Here is a 24,882-nt window from a genome sequence, read left to right as displayed (position 1 = left end):
CAGGGCCCCAAAACAGTTTCCAGCTCAGGCCACATCCTTGTAAATCCGACCCTGGATATAACATTAAACAAAATGTCACATATTTTTGCAAATCCTTTACATTTCAGTTAATAGTGCTGTGTGTTCAAGAGGTCCGAACGCTTTCAGATGGCACTGTACGAAGAGGACGGCTCTCTGAAATGTTTTTTTGTTTTTCTTAAATAAAAAGCTTCAGATGTGACTTTCCCATACAGCAGCACCAAGCTGGTGGGTGAAGCTGTTACTGGGCTGGCTGCTCTGGAGCAGTGGTAAATATGTATATTCGAAGCGTGTGAAAAAGCAGAGCCACAGCAGACCCACCAACCGAAGCATATGGCTCTACCATGTGTTACTTAATGAGAGATTTACTCACACAGACCACTAAATGTGTGGCTCATTTAAGGAGCCGCGGCAGAGGAGTGTTATTGCGTGTGTTGCATGCGTAAAGCCAAGCGGAGGGCTGCGAGGACGCGCTCTAACCTTTTGCACTCTTACGTTTCAGATGACAGCTGCGAAAGTTAGCCGAGAAACAAAAGAAAAAACCCCTGAAAAGTTACAGGGAGTTCTTAGGAAGTCAGTGCACCTGCATGAAAAGACACCAAAAAAAAAGTATCTGCATGTGTGTGTGTGTGTGTGTGTGTGTGTGTGTGTGTGTGTGTGTGTGTGTTATTGGGTGTGTCTGTGCATGTGCTTTTCATATTAGTAACTTATCGTATTCGCAGAGGAATGCCAGCGTTCTAACCTCACCGGTGTGAGGACATGAGGTTGGGGTCCTTGCGGCGGTCGTATTGGTTGCTCCTGCCCCCCCCCACCCCACCCCTCGAACTGCCTCCTCCACCCGTTTCTGGCTCGCGTCTCTGGCCTCATGCGGTAATTGGCCACACAGAACCCAGATCTCTTTGTTTCGCCGGCAGAGGCTTGTGGTGGAAAATGCACAAGCGGCAGGCCCCTCGTAAATCTGCGGGACTCCGATTGTCAGACCCAAAAAATTTCAGCTCCGTGTTATTTTTATTTATTTTTTTAATACATATAATTTTAATTTTCAGGTCCTACCTGCATTCACAGTGGAAACAGATTCAGAAAATGTTTTACTTCACAAACCCCACACGCCCCAGCATATGGTGCTCCACTGCAGCTCAGAGACTGTGATTATACGTCCATCCTCGCCGTGTGCTACTTTTCTTCTCCAGTGAATGCTGCAGTCGCTGTTTGGCTTGGACTTGCCCTGCTGGTTTCTGAGCTTCCAGACTGGGTCAACCAGGGTTCAGCAAACAAACAGACTTAACCCTGCATGCCGCGATGAGGAGACGCATTGATTCAGATGCCTGCGAATGAATTCAAGTGCCTAATCCAATGTAAACCGGGGGCTGGAGGGAGCGTCCTCACAATCTGAAACGGAATATTGCAGAGGCTGAGCGCTCTAACCTGGCCGTGACCACAACAAGCGTTAACAAAGTCATTTTGTCTAATTAGAAGCCTCAGCACGTTCAGAGGTTTGCACCAGTCCTCATAATGCAAGCCTTAAACTTTTTTCCACCCCCCCAGAGCCAGCCCAAGTCATAAGCAGTATATGGCCAGGGCTTCCCCCAGAAAACGTGCTAAGCCCGGTGGTTTTGGCCCCAGAGCAGTCGTCCAGTGGATTGCTGAGTTTTTGAGTTGAAAAATGGTCAACGTTGTCAGGAAATTTGAAAATATCATTAGGTATTGTTGGAAGACATTATTAATAATATCTAAACAACAACTAAAGTTTTAAAAAAGATAAACTAAAAAAATAACAAAAGAAAAAACAATGCTTAGCCTGAGGGGGAGGGGGCAAGTAAAGCCTGGTGGCCCGCCAGGCTGATAATACACAAAGGGAAACCCTGATGGAGCAGCGCACAGCCCATAAGGACACTTTAAATTTCACAGGAGATGTTGAAAAATGTGCTAACTGTAAGTAGAGATGCACCGATCAAACTCTTTATCGGACAGATACCAATTTCTAATTTACACTTTTGACCATCCGATTTAGATTCCATTTCCTTTTTTTTTTTTTTCCAAGAACTGTAACACAGAAAGTCTACTAAAGGCTCTTAGAATGAAGTGGTGTTATTGAATACAACAGAAAATGAAGAAATTACATTATTCCTTATATATGTATCTACACATTTATCCTTAAGTGTTATCTTTATGCAATACTTAAAGTGCATCAAAGTACATTGAAAATAGTTTTAATGCAACTTTTCTGATCAACAGTCAGAATAGATCAGGGAAAAATCGACCTATTCCAATTTTGGTCTTAGTAGATCAGTGCATACCTCATTTGTGGATTTTCTTTCTTTTTTTCTTTTACGATCAGCAAACCATCTGACATCTTTTAGACATTCTGGACTCTTAAACTATTAAGTTTGCTTGCGAGTCCAAACAAACTGCTCCTATTTCAGTGCCAACCTGGGCTGGAGTTAAAAGGAGAGAGGCTTAAGTATTTATTAAGTGTTTAAGTGTTGTTCTCAAGGATTAAAGTTTGAATCGACTTTATCACGCTTCCTTTACAGTTAAATACAAAGTCTTCCACAATCTTCATTTTGAGAATTATTTTTGTAAACCGCCCTCCCCCAAACAAATAAGTTGGTTATTTTGATTTTTTGCTGCTTTGTATGTTTTTTTTTTATTTTAAATCTTCTATATTTTGTACTCTACTGCAAAGAAGTGTAGTTAATTGCTCAAAATAAATTAAAAAAAAACCTACCAGCAGAAAGTTTGAGTCATTTTGATTTGATCAGAGGTTATAGTCAGGAGGTTTGATAACCGAAATAAATTATAACCTAGTGTAAGATTATGTTGCATAGGAACACAAAGTCTGAGTGAGATTTTAGCATTTTCCACACAATTTATTTTCATAATTCATGACAATATTACCCTAAAACTAAAGATAAACTTAAAATGGAATGGTTAAAGTTAATGGGGATGAAATTGCTTGTGTTCAAGTGGAAATGGATAAAATGGCAAAGTGTACGAACAAAATAGGGGTACAAATTTGTGAGCTGACCTGCATATTTTTAGATAGTTTTAAATAGTTCATTAGCTGTTAGCTTGTCTTTAATTTTCTACAAACTCAGTGGGATGTCACAACTTTCTAATGCAAGTGAGGAAACTGTTGGTAATAACTTCACGAAAACCTCATTTTCAAAAAAATCTGAGGTATCCCTTTAACTGCATGTGGTATTGGGGGTTTGGAGGGTCCCTCAAATCTAATTCTGCCAAGGGCTCTGTACAACCTCGGGTCGGCTCTGTTCCCACCTCAAACAGTAACTAAAGACGAACAGAGCGACTCGTTTACCCCGTGATCACATGAAGGCAACACCGAATGCACGGGTCAGTAAACGCAACTTTAAGAGACGTAGGAGGGAAGCGCGTGCGCTGCTGAGAAGGGCGACGCGCGCCGACCACGAATTAATAACAAAAATTATATTTTTAAAAATAAATAAATAAAGCTTGGATTTACACTCTGTCTTATATATTGCCGCGAAATCTGCGAGCGCGCGATTGGTAAAACCGAATCGTCTTTCCGGAGAATTCAAAGGAAAGCGGTTAAAAGTCCTGCTGAAAGGAAAGAGGAGAGGAGAGCAGAGGGGAGGGAGGCAAAGTTTTTTCCCTGAAAAGTTTGTGCAAGCTTTCACTTTCTAGGCGGGGTTACTGTAAGCTGCAGCAGCAGCAGCAGCATGGAGTGAGAGAAACAGGACGGCGAGCGACTGCCATGCAGCACTATATACCGAGCTTCCATCCAACTTAAATAAGCTCTCCAATCCTTCCCGCTAAAAATAACCATGTACTCTCCGTACTGCTTAACACAGGTAAACTCGCTTCTCTTATTTCATTGTTTGGGGACCTACTCTACTCTCTCTCAGTGTGTGTGTGTGTGTGCGTGTATGCGTGTGTGTGTATGCGTTTTAAAAGCGCTGCCTCTGTCTATTATTTTCCACACGTCTGTTAGTTTTGTCAGAGCTTGTTTCTGTTGTCTGACTCACTCCGAAACTTCGCCGCGGCTCTCCGTCCCGGCTCGTCGCGCTTCCATGCCGCAGGAAACTTTCCTGAGCACCGCAGGGCTTTTTCTTTTTCTTTAAAGAAGAAAATGGCGCTTCTTCTTCTTATGTGTGCTTCATATTTTAAAAACAGTATTAATGATTGAAGAAGATAAGTCCGAATAAGGAAGGAAAGGCAGGAGAGAACGTAGAGAAAAAAATTGCAGTCGAGTTATTTATTTTTTTCCCCAGGCGTCGAGGCGGGTCTAGATTTTGACCGGTGAGAGGAGCGTGAGCGCGGGGTAGCGGGACGCACAACGCCCGGCCCGACCCGGCCCACCGTGCTCCGTGCGTGGGGCACTTTCTTCTGAGACTGGGATGTTGACCGTGAGACTGAGGAACTTGTGTGTGCATGTGTGTGTGCGCGTGTAATAATAAACGGTCCCTTGCGATTGTGTTTTTTTCCCTTATCTGCTGCAGTGCTCAGTTTTCCAAGTGCTTACACTTGAATGCAACACGTGCACACTTGCAGTTACACGTTAACTACAAGAAGGCACCTTGACGTCAGATTACTATTCAGTGACTGTGGGATTCTTTTTTTTATAAAAAACATTTTCATACACATTTTTTTAAGTTAAACATCTAATATTACCTGCTTTTCATATTTTTGCCTAAGCTTAAGATATGGCCCTCATGCTCCACGCCTTTCATTTTTAATCCCCATGTTGCCTTATTTAGAAATAAAACAGTCAAATGTAAGATATGTAGTCGATTTTTTGTGACTGTTGTCGGTTGTTGCTTTTCCCCCCCCCCCAGTTATTTTTAATACTAAGATCCATCTGAGTTGCAGCAAATGCCAGATTAACATTTTTGCCTTCTTACTGTCTTTTGTATCTCGTCTCATTTTCAGGAATAATAGTTCTTTGTTTTGAACCAGTGTCTGATTTATCCGTAAAAGTTTTTTTTTAAATATCAGGAATTTTCAGGGTGAGACAAAGTGACCGTAGAGCTATTTTAGTCAAGCTTCCACTTTAAATCTTGTTAAATTATTTGTGCTTTCTTCTGTTTTTCTTTAGAACACTGCACAAAAAATGAACATTGGAGGATATTAAATATTAGCCAAAAAATAATTAGTTTTAAATCAAATATATAAAAATATTTTAAAGGTAAGGTTAAATGCTGGTTTAGCATTTAAATTCAAATTTAACTGAAGATGTCAGTTTAGCTATTCCCTTTTGGAGCAAAGAACTTCAATTCTTATCTTTTATATTTGGGTTGTGTCATGAATAAATAGATGAACTGAAAAAAAGTAATGTAATATAACTATGGTTGACAATGTTTCTGTGTTCCTTTGAGCATTTAACTAGTTTACCAGCAGCATTAATGCTACAGTTAAACCTGCTAACAACCTTTTTAACCTTGAGGCATTCACCCCAATGATCTTACCTGCGGTTGTCAGGGAAGCTGTTCACCTGCCACTTTGTAAGTTTATTACAAGTTCAACACTGTTTTATACCCTAATTACAAACTTATTTTTAGTTTCTTTTTAGCTAATAAGCTTAATGCTCTTAGTAGCTAATTTTATTCAGGCAGTTAGTTGGTCATGATTACCTCTTTAACCTTGGTAAAAACAACCAACCAAACGAAGCGCATGGAAATCATTATAGAGATTATTTGAGCAAAATCTCTTACAGTTTGCTTTGTCAGTGTAAATTCCAGGCCCCTAAACTTTACCCTCCTCAAGATTTTAAAGATCTCGCTGCTTTTACTGTGGCCTTCTCGTGTTCTGCAGCTGCTGCAGGTCTTCTTCCAATAAAGCCGACTTGTTTATCCCCAGTTGGCTTCTCCTGACAGCGAACCGCCAGGGCCCTCCGTTTGACGCCGTAATTCATCCCTAGCCTTTTACGGTGGCTTTATTAAAAAAAAAAAAAAAAAAAGGAGCTTTTCCTCCCCGTCTCCGCGACAACTCGACTCAGGCGAGGGGATCCCCGCCGCCGCCGCCGCTGTTCCTCAACTCCTCGGCTCCTCTCGTGCGGGTGCGAGTCGCCGTCTGGTTTTCATTTGAGAACACTCGCGGCGCTGCAATCATAATGTTCGTCCTCTTTCTGATTGTTTCCACTTTAATTCTACCCTTTATTGAAGAAGCTGTTAAAAGGCCGCGTAATGTGCTGACTTTAAGAGTCCAAAAGGGGTGAAGCGTCGATGGCAGTGGAAAGAAAATAGGAGCTTCCACGGAGCCTTCGTGTTGTCTTTTATTATGGCTTATGATTTGCTCTGAGGTTGTTTACTTTTAAAATATGGCTTTTGGAGTGTCTGTCTGTTCTAAATAGGCCTTTTAAACAAGACTTTATCTGATTTAAAACTTGCCACGGCCAAACAAAAGCTCTTTTCAGCAACATAAATTCCCCTTAATTAAAATTAATTGGCAGCAGATTCACATAAGGACTAATCTTGCACACATGTTGCACAGAACCTTCAGAAATGTCACTGACTGGGCATGGAAGGGGTTTCATATTTTGTCTTTAAAAAAAAAAGAAAGTTGAAGGGCTTTCTTTTTTATGTCCAGATCTAAATCAGAAAAAGAACAGCCATATAGAAATTCTTCGCAGCTCTGCAGAGAATACCCAAATTGTGATAGATCAAAGTTTGGCTTTTAAAAACTACATAGACAAATTGAAGTTTCATTGATCTGTTGTTGGCAACATGTTATGAAGATATGAGAGGTGTGTGTGTTATCTTGTTTACAGTAATGCTACATGGTATGACATTGAAGTGCTCATAAATTGATGATTCACTTGGAAACTGTATAGGAGTTTCAAACTCGTTTTCTTTTCACAGTAATGTAATTTGGCACTATACAAATAAAAATTGGCTTCATTTGATTGAATAAAAACACAACTGGTTCTGTGGTCTTGAGGGCCACAGAAATAGCTATGGCCGGCCGAATTTGGCCCGCAGGCCTCAAGTTTGACACCTGCTGTATAGTAGCAAATGTATTAAGTATTCACTGTGGAATAACACAATTTAAACCAACAATTTCTACATTAGATGTTGCTCAACACTGCATCCAGGACTGCTGCTTAAATGGTATCACACAATTCTAATGTATTGTTACTATACCTACCATAATTAATATATTACTTACACAGACGCGCATAGTCATAGTGAGAAAATATTCACAGTCTCTGTTTAAAGAATCGGCCATTTCACGGTGCTATGAAATGGTATCATGGGATTTTAAGTCAGTCTCAATCATAAATATAAATTTAAGGTCAACATCAGCTAAATTCCAAGAGCTAGCAGTGTGTTTGCTGGTTGGACCGCACGGTGACGGAAGACCTGAGATAAAACTGAAATAAAAACCCAGCTAATAATCTTCTAAAGTAAACATGCTTATTAAACTGAGATTTTAATGAGCAGTAATTAACTGGCTTGGTTACCTGCTTCCAGAACAACGCTGCTGTAGGCTGTTTATTTTACCGACACTATAGCTCTTGTAAATTGTTGCTAATTTTAGTTTTAAAACCGTTACCTAAAAAAAAGGAATGAGCTCAACACTCCTTTTAGCGTCTGAGTCATGGCTGTCCGTGTATTTTCCTGACTGAAATTATTTCCAAACAGCTTTTTTTTTTTTTTTAGCTAAGCCAAAATGAGAAAAAAAAGTTATTTTCTTCAGCTAGCTAGCTGGCTGACAGCAACAGAATTGATTTTCTAAGCGAAAGAAAGAAATGATCTATAAATCAGTACAGGCGTTTTGTAGAGAAGCTAAGTTGTATTCGTTAATATGTGTTATCCTTTGCAAATGTACTGGGTTCATTATCTATGCATAATTACAGCAGAGCAGTTTGAACTTTCACCTGTTTGAGGTTTTGTGTTCCTAACCCATCTCCGTCTAAAAGTCATTGTTACACTTTTGCATTAATAATCCATATTTTTTATTTTTTTGTAACGCACTAACCTTATGCCCACCGCTCTGTGTGTCATTCTTTCATGTATGTCAACGCTAATGTTGTCATCTGAGTCTGTTTTCACTGCTGCGACATTTTAACTTATTCCTTCCCTCTACCCCCCCCACCCCTGACCCCCGACCCCTCCTTGCCGCATCTCTCTGCCTGCCTGGACGCTGACCCCTGCTCTCCTCGCCTCTTAACACCCTCTCAACTCTAAAGTATTACCCCACTCACCTTCTAAACAATGCCTTAGTGGTAAGTCCCGTTGAGTCACTTATTTTATTCAACGTCAGGTGTTTGTGTCTTTATTTAAATTTTTTTTTTTTTTGCTTTATTTATCCATATTTTTGCACCTATATTCCATACTGAGATTTTGTTGTATTTTTTTCTTACTCCACACATAAATCAATATGTTTCAGCTTAAGCAGAGAACACGGCGCAAAGCGGCAGAGAGAAACAAAAGCAAGAAAATTGAAAGCGTTAAAATGTCACAAATATTGCTGCTAAATCTTCATGCCTTATAAAAAAAATTTTCAGCCGTATTAAACTCACTTTTTCTCTCTCTCTTTTACTGGTTAGGACTTGTTCTTGGGCTGATCGTTTTAGTCGGAAAAATTTTGAGAGCCCCCGTTTTCTTAAATGTTCCCCTTCGTGACTTTTTGGTTTCTGCGCTCAGCTGGACCCTTTGCTGTTTTTCCTGCTTGCTTCTCGTGGCTTTACGTTTCTGTGAGGGAATGTTTTAGATTTAGACGCCGTAGCTCACCGCTTGCCGTTATGTGGCGCTATTAGTGTGCAGTGCTCTGAATAAAAACATAAAAAAAAAAAAATACTTTGTGTGGAGCGGGAAAGCACAGCTTAGTTTCTTTTCTGTTAAGATCTTATTCAGTTTATGTGATTATTATCTGGACTTACTGCACTGCATTAAATGTACATTTCTGCAGTTCCTCCACTGTCATTACGTCTTCATCTCTCTCTTCCCATGGCTTGAGTTGGAACAGCTGTTGAGAGGATTAAACAAAATCTGGTGGAAATATTTTTATATGTGTATGTGTATGTGTGTGCTCGTGTGTAACTATTCCATAATTTTATTTATTTTACAACCACAAAATTCTATGCATTTGATTGGAATTTTCTGAAGTCGTACGCTGTGGGAATGCTTTTTTTCCCAGCTGGGACAGGAAGGACGTAAAATCTGAAAAGTGTGATATGCATTTGTACCACACTTCACTCCAATCCTACTAAGTAGAATCTAATGATGCCTCAAAAGGTCACCTATTTAGTTTATAAAGGCCACTTGTTTGCAATTAAGGGTGCATTCACACCAGCCCTGTTTAGTACGCTTCAATTGAAATGTAGTTTGTTTGCGAACTCTGGTCCACCTAAAAACCCAGGTCTCGGTTCGGTTGAAGTGAACTCTGGTGCAGTTTGAATGAGTATGTGAACGCCAAGCGGACTGGAGACCGCTCCAAAAGCAGGCCGTGTGCAGAGAGGATTCTGGATAAAAATGTGTAGCGCTAGCAAGCCTCGTGGTTTCTATTGAAGACGAAAGAGAAATTTTAGAACCACTAAAATTTCAGTGTATATTTAGTGAAGAAGGAAGTTGCACTCATGTCTTTTTCTGACATGAGTGTATTTCTTCCTTCAGTTGTTCTTAATGCGGTGCCACTACAGGTGGTTTGTCCGCAGTCAAACCAAGTTCATTATCTATGCTTAATTACAGCGAAACATTTTGAACCTAATAGTCCAAGTCTACTGGACTATCAGGTGTGTAAATACTCTACAAAGATAAATACATCAAGTTAAACACAATCACATCCACCTTTGAGGAGCCACCCTAAACATGAAACAGTCATGTGTTTTCTGTAGCCTAAATGTAGAGCCTGGCCTGTTAGGGATCTGAACAATTCGTCTTTAGGAGTTTTTGAGTCGAAAGCTCTGAACATCTTATAGGCCAGTTAGATATACTAAACAATCAAATCCCTTCAAGTTCTGGTTTAACTGGGTTGCCTTTCATGACTTGACATATGCGGTCACAGTTTTAAGTAGCCAAACAGCTAAACCACATCAGCTCTTGTGAATATTTTGAGAGAGAGAAACTGATTCAGCAGCCAGTAAAGCTTTTTGCTTCTGGACTTTCCCAAGACATTCAGTTTTATCGGACATTCTGTCAACATGCGGGTCTAATCTATTGCATGTGAATACAGTTTTTACCTCCATCTGAGGCCACCAAGAGGTCAGGATACATAAAATAAAGCATATGGATTAGAATAAACCACTAAGCTGTTAAGTTTCCCAATTTTCTGACACCATAAGGAGGCACTCCTCTGCTTCCAATATGAGCGTTTTCCTTTGTTTTTGCTGCTTCTAAATTGGTAGCATGTTGTGACTTCTCTGCATTAAGCATGCGACTGAAAGGCTTATGAAGGTTTTTGTAATTAGCGTCTTTGTCAGTCATAAATTCTCTATGTTTATTGTCAGCTGGTGACTGCAGGCCACCATGTGTCAGCAGTAGGAAATTTACTGCCGTTTTTCAGTTTTTTTTTTTTTTTTTTACTTTGCAAAGACATCGGGAGCTCTCCACGGCGGCAGAGACAAAGATGGGATGAGCCGGGCGCACGTTGGCAGCCGGCAATATAGATTTGAATTAAGTAGCATGTAGTTTTTTGTTGTTGTTTTTTTTATCTGGAGCCGCATGCGGAGAGATAGAGAGGCAGAGCCCACTGTGTCCCATTCAGTATCAGCACAGCTGTCCCAGCATCCGTGGAGAATGGATTCCTGCTGCCACTGCCACGGGAGGCTCCAGCCAAGAAGAATGGGAGGATATCCACTGTGTGCGCTTGTGTGGTTTAAAGGAAGGCGAGGAGCGAGAGGAGAGAAGGGGAGACGGATATGTTTTTTTTTTTCCTCCTTCTCTTTTTTTCTCTCCTTTACGTGTGTGCGTCTCCGTGTCGTCTCCGCCTGCTTCGGTCTTCCATCGCTCATGTCACCTCTGGCTCGGATTAGTTTTTGGCACGACTGCGGCTACACCCGCGGCCTTGCTGCGGCTCTGCGGTTTCCCGATATGTTGTGCCGTTGCCATGGTTGCTTGAAACACACGCACATGGGTGCTAAATTACATAATTGAGCTAGAATATTCAGGGTAGCAAAAATATAAATAAATACTGTGCCTCACTGAAATATTCACTCTGAACTTTTCCTACATTCATCGTATCGTTTTATCATTTATCGCGATAAATTACTAATGATAAGAATTTTGATATAGCATTTTCACAATAAATTCCAGTTAACAATGTTTAAACTCTCCCAAAAGTGTCCGTGTCCACAGTTTGTTCAATGAGAGCATCAATAAATATCAGTACATTTGAAAATGTCATTAAATACATTTACTGTGTGCAACTTAGGGATACAAATCACTCTTTTGTATGTTTTTTGGGGCTATGATTGCTGTGCCAATCAGTCATAGCCATACAATTACCTAATAAAGACCTAATTTTATTATTATTGCCACTTTTGTCATTATCATGACTTAAAGTTCATATTGCTCACCACTATCTACCAAGTTCAGTGTATATTGGGGGATTTGGTGTTTGACACAAATGAACCTATTTGTTTTTAACCCCATCAAATGAATACTTTATCGATCCACTGTTTGAATCTGAAAGTCTTGTGTGGAATTTCCTAGCAAAATTTCAAGTCATGCATATTTACAAGTAGTTTTCAGGCCTCTGTGTTGACTGGGCCTTTCTAACACATACATGTGCTAGGGCTGCACTGACTGCAGTTTTCTGGGCAATTACTGATCTTTAAAAAGACTGAAATGCCGATACTGATTTATTTGTTCTGAAAAGTCACTAAATATAGCCACAGAGTTGCTAGTATGGCAACATTGAAGTGACTGTTGTTAACTGCCAATGTGCAGATGTGACATGGTGGTTATACGATTCATCCCCATTCATTGTCTCACCAGTAATGTATGCTTTGGTCTAAACTGCTAGCTTTGGTTGAATCAAAGGATGCTACAGAAATATTTATATAAGTTAGGTGTGTCACAATGTTTTAATATAGTTAATGCTAAAGATAATATTTTTTCCGATGCTCATTTATATCAAAACCAAAACTTTGGTAAACAGTTTTGCAAAGCATCACTGTAGACATAAATGAGTGTTAAGCAAAAAGACAAAAGTAAACCAACAGGAAAAATCAAAGGCTGTTGATGAAGCCTGAATATGAGTCTGCCTGCAGAGCGGCGCCTACAAAGGCAATCAACTACAATCTACTGATGGGGTATTTAGGGAATTTTCAGGCAAAAAACATAAGTGTCGGCCAAAATCAAAATGGGCATGTCAGAACTTTTTAAAAAATGGTGAATCGGCCAGAAAACGACAATTGATGCATACGTGACATTAGCATAAGTCACCTTTGTTCATTTAAGTTTTAGCAACTTGCCAATAGCAGTAAAGCAGTAAAACATCTGATTGTTCATTTTAAGCTTAGCCTTTGTTTATATGTGGTGCACATTCAATGCTAATAAACAGCCTTAAGTTAGCGATTCAAGGATTTTCTTTTTTAAACCAAGCCCAAAGTTACAAATGTCAAGTAGAAACAAGTCAGAAACCATGGCAACATAACCCACTGACTGTTTGATCATCCAACAAAATGTGATATAAAAATGTTAATGATCATGAATACATTTTCCTGGATCAGTTAAGAAACTTTGCAAAATTATTTAGTAACCTACGGTTTTCTTACATACCTTAAACTTAACTTTTTTTCTCCTATCAACAACGCTGCTGAGTTACCCACTACTTCAGGGTGCCTGATTAGGTCCTAAAATTTGGGAGCCGATTTATAAAAGTAGCAAACGCAGCTCCATCACCACCATGTCATTTACCCACCAGCACCATCGAGAAAAAGTCCCATCAAATAAAATGAGTAAGATTCTCTGTTTGATGGATGTGATTCCCCCACCCGGACATTAACCAAAAATCTAACAGCTAATAAATCAACATTTGTTGAGTCAACAGTTAACATGACCCTGGGTTATAACGTTACACGTGGCGGCATCGAGGTTTAGACCGCTGCCTCCAAGGCTCCATGGGTCCGAACTTCAAAGTTTGTTTAGTTTTCTTTTTTTTCCTTTTTTTTGTCTGCTGTGTTGGTAATACGTTGGTTACATTGGAAGATTTTACATATCGTTTAGTTAAATAAATAAATAAATACATTTTAAACCCAGCCTGTTGTCAAAAGTAGACCAGAAACTTGTCAGAAACCACGGCAACGAAACCCACCGACTCTGTTTGACCATAAAGCAAAACGAGATACAAAAATTACATGGATGTGGAATGAATTTGGACTGACCAGGTAAATGTTTACAGTGTTACAGAGCTTTGTTTACAATTAGGCGGTCAGTAATCGAATCTGATGTACTTCGTCACGAATATTAACACCTTTGCTGCTACCGAAGCATTTTTTTCTTTTTTTGTTTTTATCAAGATTGGTGCTGATTTAGAGACAGCCCCTGAACGCCACAGTATGTTATAAAATTGGGGAGCAGTTTTAGAAAACTATCAAACCATCAACATCATGTTATTTCCCCCTAAAAAATGTCCCATCAGATAAAATTAATATGATTTTCTGTTTGATAAATTTGTGATTCCTCCACCCGGATATTAACCAGAAATGTAACCGCCGATAAATCAACATTTGTGGACTCGACTGTTAACATCTTAAGGTTTCTTAACTCTGTTTTTCTTTCTTTTACTCCGCTGTGCTGATTATACGCTGGATAAGTTCATTAGTAAACTTTGCATATAGTTTATTACAAAAACTAATAGGATGCTGTTTCTATGGACACCTTTCTACTTCATTTTACCAGATTTATAATGTGTGATGCAATTAAAAATGGATGATCAGAAACATGTTTGTTTCTTCCCTTTTAAAATGGGGGGAGGTTTTTGTTCACTGGCTTCATCATTTAGTTTCCTGCTCTTTGCTTTACTGGGCAGAAGTCCAGGGCAACAATTTTTTGGGGGCACCCAAAATTTTTCATTTTTGTGACTCCACTTTTTTTTTTTTTTTTTTTTTTTTTTTTTTTTAAATGAATGTGTGTTCTGCAATTGCTGTATCAGATGAGTTAAAGCAGTATACTGGAATTAATAGGAAAATGAAAAATAGTCAAGTATTTGAAAATTACATCGTTGTAGCTAGGTTTATCGTAATAAGCAATAAATCCATTAATTCCATTGCAAATTAAAACAAGATAGATTTTTCTTGTGCCTCTATCTCTTTCTGTCAAGGACTGGATGACAAAAGTCTGCATTGGTCTCAATTAGTCCCGTTTGAAGAGCAATTTTGTCTAGAGACATTTCAGGAGCCATTTTATTTGTTGTTTTGGCTGCTTTGTCTATTTATCTTGTGCATTTAAAATGTCTACCACTGCCAATGTTAAACTTTTGTTAGGAATTAAAGTTTCTTAATCTCTTAGAGGGTGTGCTGGCATTATTATGCCAATGCCATTAAATTACATGAAAATGGTCTGAAAACCACCGTGTATCACAAGAATTTGTGGCACAATTTATCATCCAGCAGAACTTGTTATTGTGACAGGCCTAGTTGTAGAAAATTTTATTGGGGAACAATAAAATGCATGTATAGGATTACCTATGGATTGGTGCCCAATCCATATTTACGAATCCGGTAAATATCAGCTACAATAGCAATATTGATATCGGATGTGAATATCGGCCCAAATTTTCAAATCAGTGCATTTTTAGTTTTAACTTGACAAACTGGGAAAAGGTTCAGGCGGTAGGAATACTTTTGCAAGGCCCTCTGTGCAATCAACCACGAGAACAAGACGCAGAGGAGGAAGAAGGTAATGCGTGTGTGTGCCTGTGTGAGTGCGTGTGTGTGAACGGAAGAAAGGAGAAACCACCATAACAAAGTTTGATTTCACCAGAATGAACCACAAGCAGATCAACTCGTGAATATTTAAGAGCTCTGTCATTTTTGGGTTTCGAGCACAGCATGTTCTGTCCCCAGATTTTGGGCCATAAAAGCGAATAAGATCATGTGGTTACTCCTAATTTTGCAAAGCAAGAATTCGAGAGGTTAGTTGTGGAAAAGGAAAAGGTTACTGGAGCGCACACAAAGTACATGCGTAGAAGGGTGTATAGGCAAAGGGTGCGGCTCCCGGGGTTTTTATACAGATACAGTGCGAGACAATCGGCAGTTTATAGTTCCGTCTCCGAGTTCGCTCTCAGAGTCGCTCTCGGTTTCACATCATCAAACCTCTCGAAGCCGGGGTATAGTTTCCGATTGATGAACTGTTAGCAGTAACGTAAACCTCCGTTGGGATTATGCGAGGACATAAAAATTCCTAAAAACTGCAATTACCGCCCCTCCCCTGACATCACACCTGAAGCTCAGAGGTTAGCTGTAATGTCACATAATCAGACCTTTATGTTATAAACGCTGATTTTTATTGGGTAAACAGAAACAGATGAGCCGTAAACCTCGTCAGGTTTTTTCGGCATGGTGTTTTTTTTTAATAATTGAAAAAGAGAACTGGCAGAACCTTTGTAGTCTCAGCCTGACATTATCTGTAACTATGCGGTGCCTTGAAAATGTTTTCATATCCTAAAGTTCAGAAGAATTTCATATGATAGATCGACACAGAGGAGCACATAGTTGTGAAGTAAAAGGAGAACGGTGAAAGGTGCGGCCATCTTTGCTCTGCTAGCCTTTAATTAAATTAACAAACAGCATCTTGAAACCCAAGGAACAGATTGTACAAGTCTGTGATAAAGTTGTGGAGAAGTTTAACAGCGGGGTTCGGTTGTAAAAAAAAAACAAAAAAAAAACACAATAGCCATAAAACATGGTAGTGGCCAAATTATGCTGTGGGGAGGCTTTTCTTCTGTTTTTCACCACATTCAGTGAAATCTGTTGGGCTATTGTGTAAAAGAAAATGTTAAAAGTTGACAAGAAATTTCACTAAGTAATGATGTGTTATTGGAAGACATTATTGGAAATACTTAAACACCAACTACTGAGTTTTTTAAAAGGTTACGCAGACAAAATGCAGCTAAAATATAGACATTTTGCATTATAGTTAAATTCTAGTTAATCATCCAGTGGATCTTAAAAAAAGCTATAAAATGCTAATCACCTTTAAAAGTTAAATTAAAAGAAGTGTAACCTAGAATGGACAATGATCAGTAAGCATATTCATATGTTTTACTAAACATTTTTGTAAGTTTTCTTGCGTTTTCCTAAACCCACCCATTTCGCTTTCTAATATTTTGCTTTGGTGGTTGTGATTGGCTGTTTATCCAAGCCAATGCAGTATTTGCAGGGAAGACTCTGGATGAAAAAGACCTGTATGTGATTGGCTGGTAGTGTGGCTCATTTATATTAACTTTAAGTGCAATCACAGACCAAGAGTCAAACACGTGCCAGAACATGTATTGCGCCAGCGTGTGTGAGGTGTAAACACAGACGCCAAGTAATTTTTTGTTCACCAAGATGCATGAGCTCACATCAGTCTTCCGGCACGGTCAACACAAACTTCTTAATAGTGCGATTACAGTTCCTTTAAAGGTTAGCGTTGAACGCACTCTAGATATTGGTTTATGTAGAGAAACATTAGATAAATATTTAGAATTATACTTTTATTATCGGAGCGAGACCCAGAGAAATTGGTTTACAAATCTAGGATAAACTTAGAAAGTACCATCTGCTTTCTAGAATCAAACATGGAGAACCAACATCTAATTTTATCAGAATAAGAATCCAGAGAAACCCCTACTCGTTTATAAATTGCGGGATACTTATTCTAAATACTGCATTCAACCAAAAGAGTGCGCAACCCGAAGTCCAGCGAACTTTGGAGATGATATGTGGAAACAACATTAATGTTTATTTAATATTTCGTGCAAAGAATATAGAAATGACAGAGAGGAGTTGAAGCCAAATTGCTACCGCAGTTGATAAACCCGCTAACTTTTCAGCTGATCTTCATTAACGTGACATAAATAGGTTATAATGATTTTCATTCAGTCGGGACTCTACGTTGACTCTAGCCCAATGCATCACAGGTAGATTCTAATAAAGCATTGATTAATGCCTGATATTAAAATTAGTTAACTGGACTTGTAGCCATTATTTTGGGCTACAAGTCTAAAATAATGGCTGTGTGGCTGGACACCACAGCACGATCGAACCAATTGAACCGTTATACCTAGGATTTCTGTCGGCTAATGTGTCTCTCAGGTTTTGAAAATGGGCCGACAACTCGTGTAGTGTAAGCTGGACATTACACTAAGGAAATAGGAAGGGAGGGTCAGTGGAGAGCACCGGAGCAGAGCCTTTTTTCATTCAGTGTCATCAAGAGAAAGAAAAAAAGGCAGGAAGAGACGATAAAGCCAGTAATTAAAGTGAGGTCGATAGGTTTAATTTATCATGTGATTAATTGATTAATTGATTTATCGTTTATCGCGACAGGCCTAGTCAAGACTTCATTGATGCTCACAGAAGAAACTATGTCACACTTCCTTCCTCTTGATGAATTTAAACTACCGTTTGAAGACACTGTATGGAGTATACCAAGTTGCTGCATCTTCTTAAGACTAGTTTACGTGATTTTAGTCACCTAAAATGTCAGTGTTGCAGCAGATCTGTGGAAACAAAGTCATGCTGCACCTTGTAAAGTAATGAAAAAAAAAATTACATTTCCTCATGTTTGCTTAGTCTTATTTCATGTCTAGACCCACAGAGGACCGGGCAAGAAATGTTTCTGAGCTCGCTTTGTTCCTGTAACGGAGTACATTTGAACGATCGCCAGCGTCAACAGTCGTGGCGATCGTTGACAGCAATTCATTCTCCGCGCTCTCATTTTAACTAAACAACCGTCGATGCCACAGTGGACACACGGCGACGATGTTGAACTTTCATTGCGAAATCCACAGTTTATGATTATGTCCCACACTAAGCCACCGAATCCATCTGCCAGAGAGCCACAGAAAACAGATAGAGAGTTGTTGTGGATCATCGGCGGCCCACTCAAGGTCACTTTAGTGTGGGCAATCTGGCCGTGCCGTTTGGCCTGCTCTGCCTTGTTGTGTGTCTGACCCACATCTCACTGCGCTTGCTAAATATATACAGTAGACCTCTCATTACAAAGCATCCGGATTAATCTAGATGAAATCTGAGCTTACCTCAGCCTGCAGCTTGCCTTCATATATGTCCACACACGCCCAGTCACTCATGAAAATAAAAGCAGAGAATTGCAAATACAGATTTATACATAAATTGCAGTGAAACCTCCCAAAGTGAGCTATATTGGCGGGGGTTTTTTTGTTTTTGTTTTTTTGTTGTTTTTTGTTTTTCCCTGAAACAATCTGTCTCCACACTTGCAGGAAAGGTGTGCATGGTCTCAGTTTTAGCTACGGTTTGTGTCCCTTCATGCATAACGCACCTGCACATGTTTAATCGCATGAGGCACAGGTGTGCATTCTTTCAGGAAAACAAATCATACTCATTATGACTGCCTTAGAGCAGAAAACAGTGTGTGTTCTGAATGCGATGTGTTCTGACAACTCTGTCAGATGAACGCGCTCACGAAACGCAAGAATGTTACTTTCCAGTGTTGCTGAAAAGAGGTCGGAAATTCTGATACTATCTCTTGTAAAGTATAGCACAACTAGCCTTTGTTGTATAACTCTGATTATTTCAGCGCCGTTTCTTTTCTAATGAGATCTTATACCATGATGTCTTCTGATACTGAAAATAATTGATATTTCTTTTATTTTGTAGTAGAAAATTTAGTAGTTTTTGAGTAGCCTTTTTTTGTTGTAAATGTTGTGTAAGACAACGCAAAAGTGACCCAAATCAGATTTTTTTTTCTCTGTATGTGATTTTTCATGACAAGTCTGATTTTACAAATCAGACAAAATTCTTTCATATGTGGTTCTAAAGTTTATATGCGTCTTATGTTTTTCAAAACGTCTTTACGACAACTGTAACTCATGAGATCATGTGATATTAAAGCCTCTTTTGCGCATGCACTACTTTCCGCACTGTAGAACGTTCATACGGCATTCTGATGGATGTTATGTTTAAATTATAATGTGAGAAACTTGTTAAAAAAGTTTTTCACCTTTCCTTCAATATTCTACATCTTGAACCAGCCGAACTTTGGCATCAACTTAAAACTTTTTGGCTAACTGTTTAGCTGAAACAGTTAGCTAAACAGTTAGGGGGTTGTAAGTGAAAAATTCAAGCGCAAATGGTGTATGAAACAAGCTGGGCAGACCCTGTTGATGAAGCCAGTTTTTAAGTTTGTTGTACAAGAATTTCGTTAAAACCTGAGGCCACCATGACGCTAAGGCTTCTTTTGTGCATGCTGTACCTTCCGGAGCGCAGGCTGCTCATACGGCAATCTGTTGGATGTTATCAATATCTTTGACTAGCCAATCTTTAGCATCAGCTTTCACCTTTCTAGCTAACTGTTTAGCTAAATAAATTAGCTAAACTCTATAGCTAACTGTTTTCGCTGACTGTTTTAGCTAAACAGTTAGCTAAACTTTGACTTTGTGAACTTAAAATAATTAAAATACGGTTTATTTGCCTAGATATATCACCACAATACACTCTGCTGTACCTACTAGAGGTTACATCAAATTGATGTCCTTAGACATCTGTCTTTGTTAGTTGCTATAGCTACGAGGGAAAACATTTAGATTTCAGCCACCAAGCCTCTGAGCTGGGACACATCTGGAATTGCACCACCAAATGCGGTTTGATTTTCAAATATTGGATTTCTAGTTGAAGTTCTCCATGCAGACCTTGTCAAATCCACCTGGATCCATTCTGGAAATGTCAAAAAAAAACAAAAAAAAAAAGAATTTGGCTGAAGCTCTTAACAAGGTCTTAGTATTCAGGTGTTACTGCGGACTCAATACGCCGATTTTATTCAAATGTCTATTTTCTCAAATTAGTACAGCTACTCTGCATTCTTTCCATGTGCCTCTTGGCAACGGCAAACGTACCCCCAGGCATAAGTACCCCTGGATGATAATCACTATTATAGGAAGCCAGCAACACAAACACTCAGCTGGTAATCTATGGTTTTTCACGTGTTCTATCCATCCGTACTTTTCAGCCACAAAAAAGAAAAAAAGATGCAACTCCATTTACCTCGCGAAGGCCAGGGAGGAAATTACCATCATTTGTTCTCAAGGGACAAAGATCACCGTTTACGTGGAAGTGCTTATGGCGGACGGGGAATGACATCTCGCCGTGATGTCATATCAATCTGCCGTTTTAAGCCATTTCTTTTGGCTTCGGTGGGATAAAGAGGCATTGTTTGGCTCGTTGATTGAACCTCAAATAACCCGGGGCTTTCTTTCATCATCTCGTCCGCATTATCTCATACTGTAGAAGCGACCAAATAATCAAGCCCTGTGTATGTCAATTCAGTGACCATGCAGGAGTGTAATTTAGCTTCAGCTATTTAGCAACTGCAGTTCTATGCCCAGCGTTGATTGGGACCTTGATTGAGCGTCAACATTTGAGCTAGACTTTTCTTCTCTCTCTCTCTCTCCTTCAGCAGACAGGGCCTGAAGGTTGCGATGGGGCTTTAGTAGGCAGTTATTGGGTTAATGTTGGAGGGAAAATCTTTTCCTGTCTTGGGGGTGGGTGGAGGAACGTTGACACTTGGAGCCTCATGAACCCGCAAGCCAAACAGGAATGAAAACAGTTGTGACCTGATTTCACGAAGTGGGAGAAAACACAGTGAAGGGTTTGAAGATACAGACAATAAACTGAAGATAACTTTAGTGTCAATTGATAAAGCTCTTTTGTTTTCAGACCCAAACATGCCTTCTCTTTTTGTCTCTTGACTTTCTGCTGGAGTAATTTTCACTTTTTTTTAGTCATTTCTGTGTTTCTCCTTCAGCCACCGTGTCCTGTAAAGTATAGCTGTCACCCAGGGGAACAAAGTGCTGGGGCCTTTTTTTTTCTCTCTTCTCCTTCAGAGCAGGAAGTTGGCATGGGACCAAGGGTGGAAAATCCATACTCGGTTGCATAATATAGCATATCTTTACCTCGCATGAACTCTGAGGAGGCTTGGCAGCTGTGAGCGAGCGGCGCTGGAGGGCGGGAGTTTGGGTTGTTATTAACCGACTGTGTTTGCGTGGACGTGTCTGTGTTTGGTGTGAGAGCGGGGCCTGTGCATCTCGTAGCCTGCACTTGCCGGACCCTGGGGCGGTTTGAGACGACCCTCGGTAGCGGGGCTACAGTACAGTAGAGTCACACAGACCCCTGACAACAAGAAAGGGGGAAAAAAAAAAAAGAACAAGGATCAGAGCAGAGTTGAGGAGCAGAGGTCAAGGCCCAGCGGGGGTTAGAGGTTAGACGACTGTGTGGGCTTTCTTCTTGGCTTCGTCAACTACAGAGTCAGGATTACAGGGTTCCTACGCAGTCGGGACTCGTGTGGAATTTGATTTTAGTATTATGATGTAATATATATTTCCAGTAGTGCTCTCAGTCAAATAAAACAAATGTAATCAGATTAAATTGATTAGTAGTGATTATTAATCATTTATTTATTAATTGTGATTAATCACAATTAATAAAGCCAAGGGTTAATCGTGATTAATTGACATGTTAAAATGCTCGTTTTCAAAAATGATTAATGAAATGTTTTATTTTCTCGAACCAAACATCATTTGTTACTTAATGTGAAATTTGCCACTGAACTCACCAGTCTGACTCTCCTCTGCATTGTTGACCGCAGTACAAGACCATATAACGCTCTGCTTTGAAATAAGTAACACTCCTTGGGAGAGAGGCTTTTAGGTCAAAGTAGGTAATGTGATCAATCTGCACTATTTAATATTAATAAACTTTATTCCCTGTCAGAATTAGTCGGATCTATTTGTGGTCTTCGGTCCTCTCTTTCTTATTACTCTCCTTTGTGTCCTTTCTTGCATACCTCCTCTCTTTCTTCTATTCCTTCCACATAACACAATTAGCATCACAATATGAGTTTTCACAATATTTCAGGCGCCAGTCATTTTGCTTTCATGGTCCTTGATGCTTCCACTTGATGTATATTTGTTGTGACTGTGATGCTAAAGCTCAAAAAATGGTTGGATGAGAAAGAGAGTCAGGAAAATGTGACTCAGTCTTTCTGCCTTGAGTCCTACCTGCCTTTCATTCTGCTCTTCATTTTAGTCTTTGCTTCCCCGTGTCCTCCCTTTCTTTCCTTCTTGTGTCTGTCCGTACGGTCAGGAAGCGGGGAAGAGAGGCGTTGGAATCCATTATTATTGATGGAGGAGAACGCTTGAACTTCCTCCTTCTTTCTCTGCTCTGATTCCATGAAGCCTCCTCCTCAACTCCTCCTGGATTTGGGGTGGTAGCCGGTGTACTATTGAAGAATTTGAGATGCTAGTCAGCTTCTCCAATATGTCACCACATTGAGTGGTGTAATTTTTTTCCTTTCTTCTGTCCCACTTCAATCCCCTCTTTGTTTCCTTATTTCCTTCCTTCCCTTGCTTGTGTACTTTCTTTCTTCCTTTCTTTCCTTTCTCATGCCCTCATGTTCTTCCTTGTGTCCTCTGTCCTTTTCTTTGTTTTTGCCATTCCTTCTTCGTGTCCTCCCTCAACTTTCCTTCTTTCATGATTGTTTGTGTTACAGCTTCGTTAATCAGAGGCCACACACTACTGAACGATCAACCATAAATTAATAGTGAACTTTAGCTTTATTGTGTTTCAAAATGGACGTAAAATGGCTGAGATCAATGGAAAGCTGAGCGGTTTGGAAAAATTAGGAATATTTGCTTGGAAAATGTGTAGAAACCCCTGGATTAATGTGTGACACTGTAAAGTTGTAATAAGCTGAAAAATTCAGAACAGGATGAGGGTTTTGTGTCACTGCTTCAGTTTAAAACACAGACTAGCCGGAGTTAACGACACTATCGTATCAAGAGTTACGATTCCCACCGTACTGGAGTTAAAGTTTTCTACTTTACCAAACTTAATGTGCTTTTAATGAGATGCCAGGAAAATTACAAAACTTCTTGTGATATAACATTTCCCGCTGATGTTCCAGACACAAACGTTTATTGACAAAGATGATGCCTAAAGCTCTGATTCGTCAGACACCGTTTTGTTTTAGTGTCACAGCATGCGCTACGTCTTAAAAGTCTTTAGTTCCACATATAAATGTTTAATATTTAAAATCAGTTTAAAACAACCCCTAATTTATTCAAGACTAACCTTGTTACATTAGTCAGGGCCAGAGGGAAATATTTTGCGAGATCACTGTTACATTAACTGTCAGCATTTCTTGGCGTCAGTGAAACGACGCTACAGTGCGCTCATTTTTAAATTCCTTAAACGGTTTTATTGTTCTTTGACTATATAAAAAAGTCATTACTTTAAAAATTCTTTTTTACAGTTTTTGTAGTGACTTCTCAGTAAAAAATGGAACAATAATGAAAACCTTGTAAAACGTACAAAGCATATTATTTCCTACGTAAAAGAAGAAATTCTCTAGGTTGGTAAAGCTTCGTAAAATGGTGTTACATTCAGAGTTGTAATTGACTGTCCTCCTTTTTTTCCAAACCACAACTATCCTTGTTATGTGAGTCTGTAACTATGTTGAATTAAAATGATCTTTCTTGCATAAGGGAAACTATAATGGTACTAGTAGAGAAAGTATGCAGCCAGAGAAAATGGCGGTCACTTCAACTCTTTTTGTGGCATCTCATTAAATTTAGCGGTTTCTAATCATAACATTATATCAGTACAGTGAATCTCAGCTTATTCATGGTTCAGTATTTGTGATTTGACAAACTTCACAAATTTGTGGATTTTCCTGTGAAACGAAGCTCCGAATTATTTGCGGACAATTTGACTATTCACTGTTTGTTTTGTAGAGAATATCTAAAACACTTGGAAGACTGAAATACCTTGATGTATTAACGCACATTAAGATATATTTGGTGTTTCAACTATCAAAATAAGCAGTATTTGGGATTTTAGTTGTGTCGTGTCACTGTTTTTACGTGACAACTGTCACGTAAAAACAGTGACAGTTGTTTCCTATTTTACTTAGGAAATAAAATTTTATATATATATATATATATATATATATATATATATATATATATATATATATATATATATATATATATATATGTGTGTGTGTGTGTATGTATATAAAAAGGAAGAGAACAGAGAGGATCAAAGTGTGGAAACTGGGAGGGAAATTAAACTGTATTCTCCTCATTGTACATATGGTACACTTGGAATCATTCTGTCCTGTGATTTTCTGTCGCAGCCTGCTGGTTTGTTTGATAAAGTCCGTATCAATCAGCAGTGTGTGCATTTAAACCAACTTGAAACATATTTAAGAAAGCCTTCTTTATAGCCTTGGCTGTTTGCATTCCCATTTTCTTTCCTTGGAAGCAGACCGTGATTAAAACGGATGATATAGGCATATTGTATTTCCTAGGGGACTGGAAGGAATGCAAATGCATCATAACTATATTATACTAGTTAGAAACAGCGTGCGTTGCCAAGCCAGTGGATACAGGAGAGGGTATACACACGTTGTCTGAGGAGATCTTAGTCTCTAAAAAGAGTCAGAATCCCACAACTGCAACAACAGGAGAGGATATTTGACACCACTGGACTGGATTTGACATTTCATTGGATATACAGCACTAAGAGCTCCGCATTAAAATACAGATTTTTCTCTCTGCGAGAAAAAAAAAAAAACCAACAGAGGAGGCCCCCCCAAAAAATCTGTCTACATGTGCATGGAGCGTCTCAGAGAGTCCGTTTGGCATTTTTGTTGTGAGAGGAAGCATGTTGCTGGTGGGACTTTGGCCCGCACAATCCCT

The 24,882-nt window shown here is 39.3% G+C and overlaps 1 protein-coding gene across 4 annotated transcripts in view; it reads left to right on the top strand.

The window, feature by feature from the left end:
• The window catches only part of nfixb (nuclear factor I/Xb), a 198,055-nt gene that overhangs the window by 17,817 nt on the left and 155,356 nt on the right, over positions 1 to 24,882 (top strand). The window contains exon 1 of one of the 4 annotated variants that reach the window (XM_088008095.1): positions 3,668 to 3,851. The exons of the other annotated variants lie outside the window; for them this stretch is intronic. Within the exon in view, the coding sequence (XP_087864221.1) occupies positions 3,825 to 3,851 (27 nt within the window). The 5' untranslated portion in view covers positions 3,668 to 3,824. Of the gene's footprint in view, positions 1 to 3,667; positions 3,852 to 24,882 lie in introns of those variants that run through there. 4 annotated transcript variants of the gene reach the window in all.

Source organism: Poecilia mexicana, unplaced genomic scaffold (genome assembly GCF_051168715.1).
Source record: "Poecilia mexicana isolate PSO_F unplaced genomic scaffold, ASM5116871v1 scaffold_8, whole genome shotgun sequence".
NCBI classification, from domain to species: domain Eukaryota; kingdom Metazoa; phylum Chordata; class Actinopteri; order Cyprinodontiformes; family Poeciliidae; genus Poecilia; species Poecilia mexicana.
The sequence above is the reverse complement of the archived record's forward strand: the minus strand, read 5'-3'. Positions and strand labels throughout refer to the sequence as shown.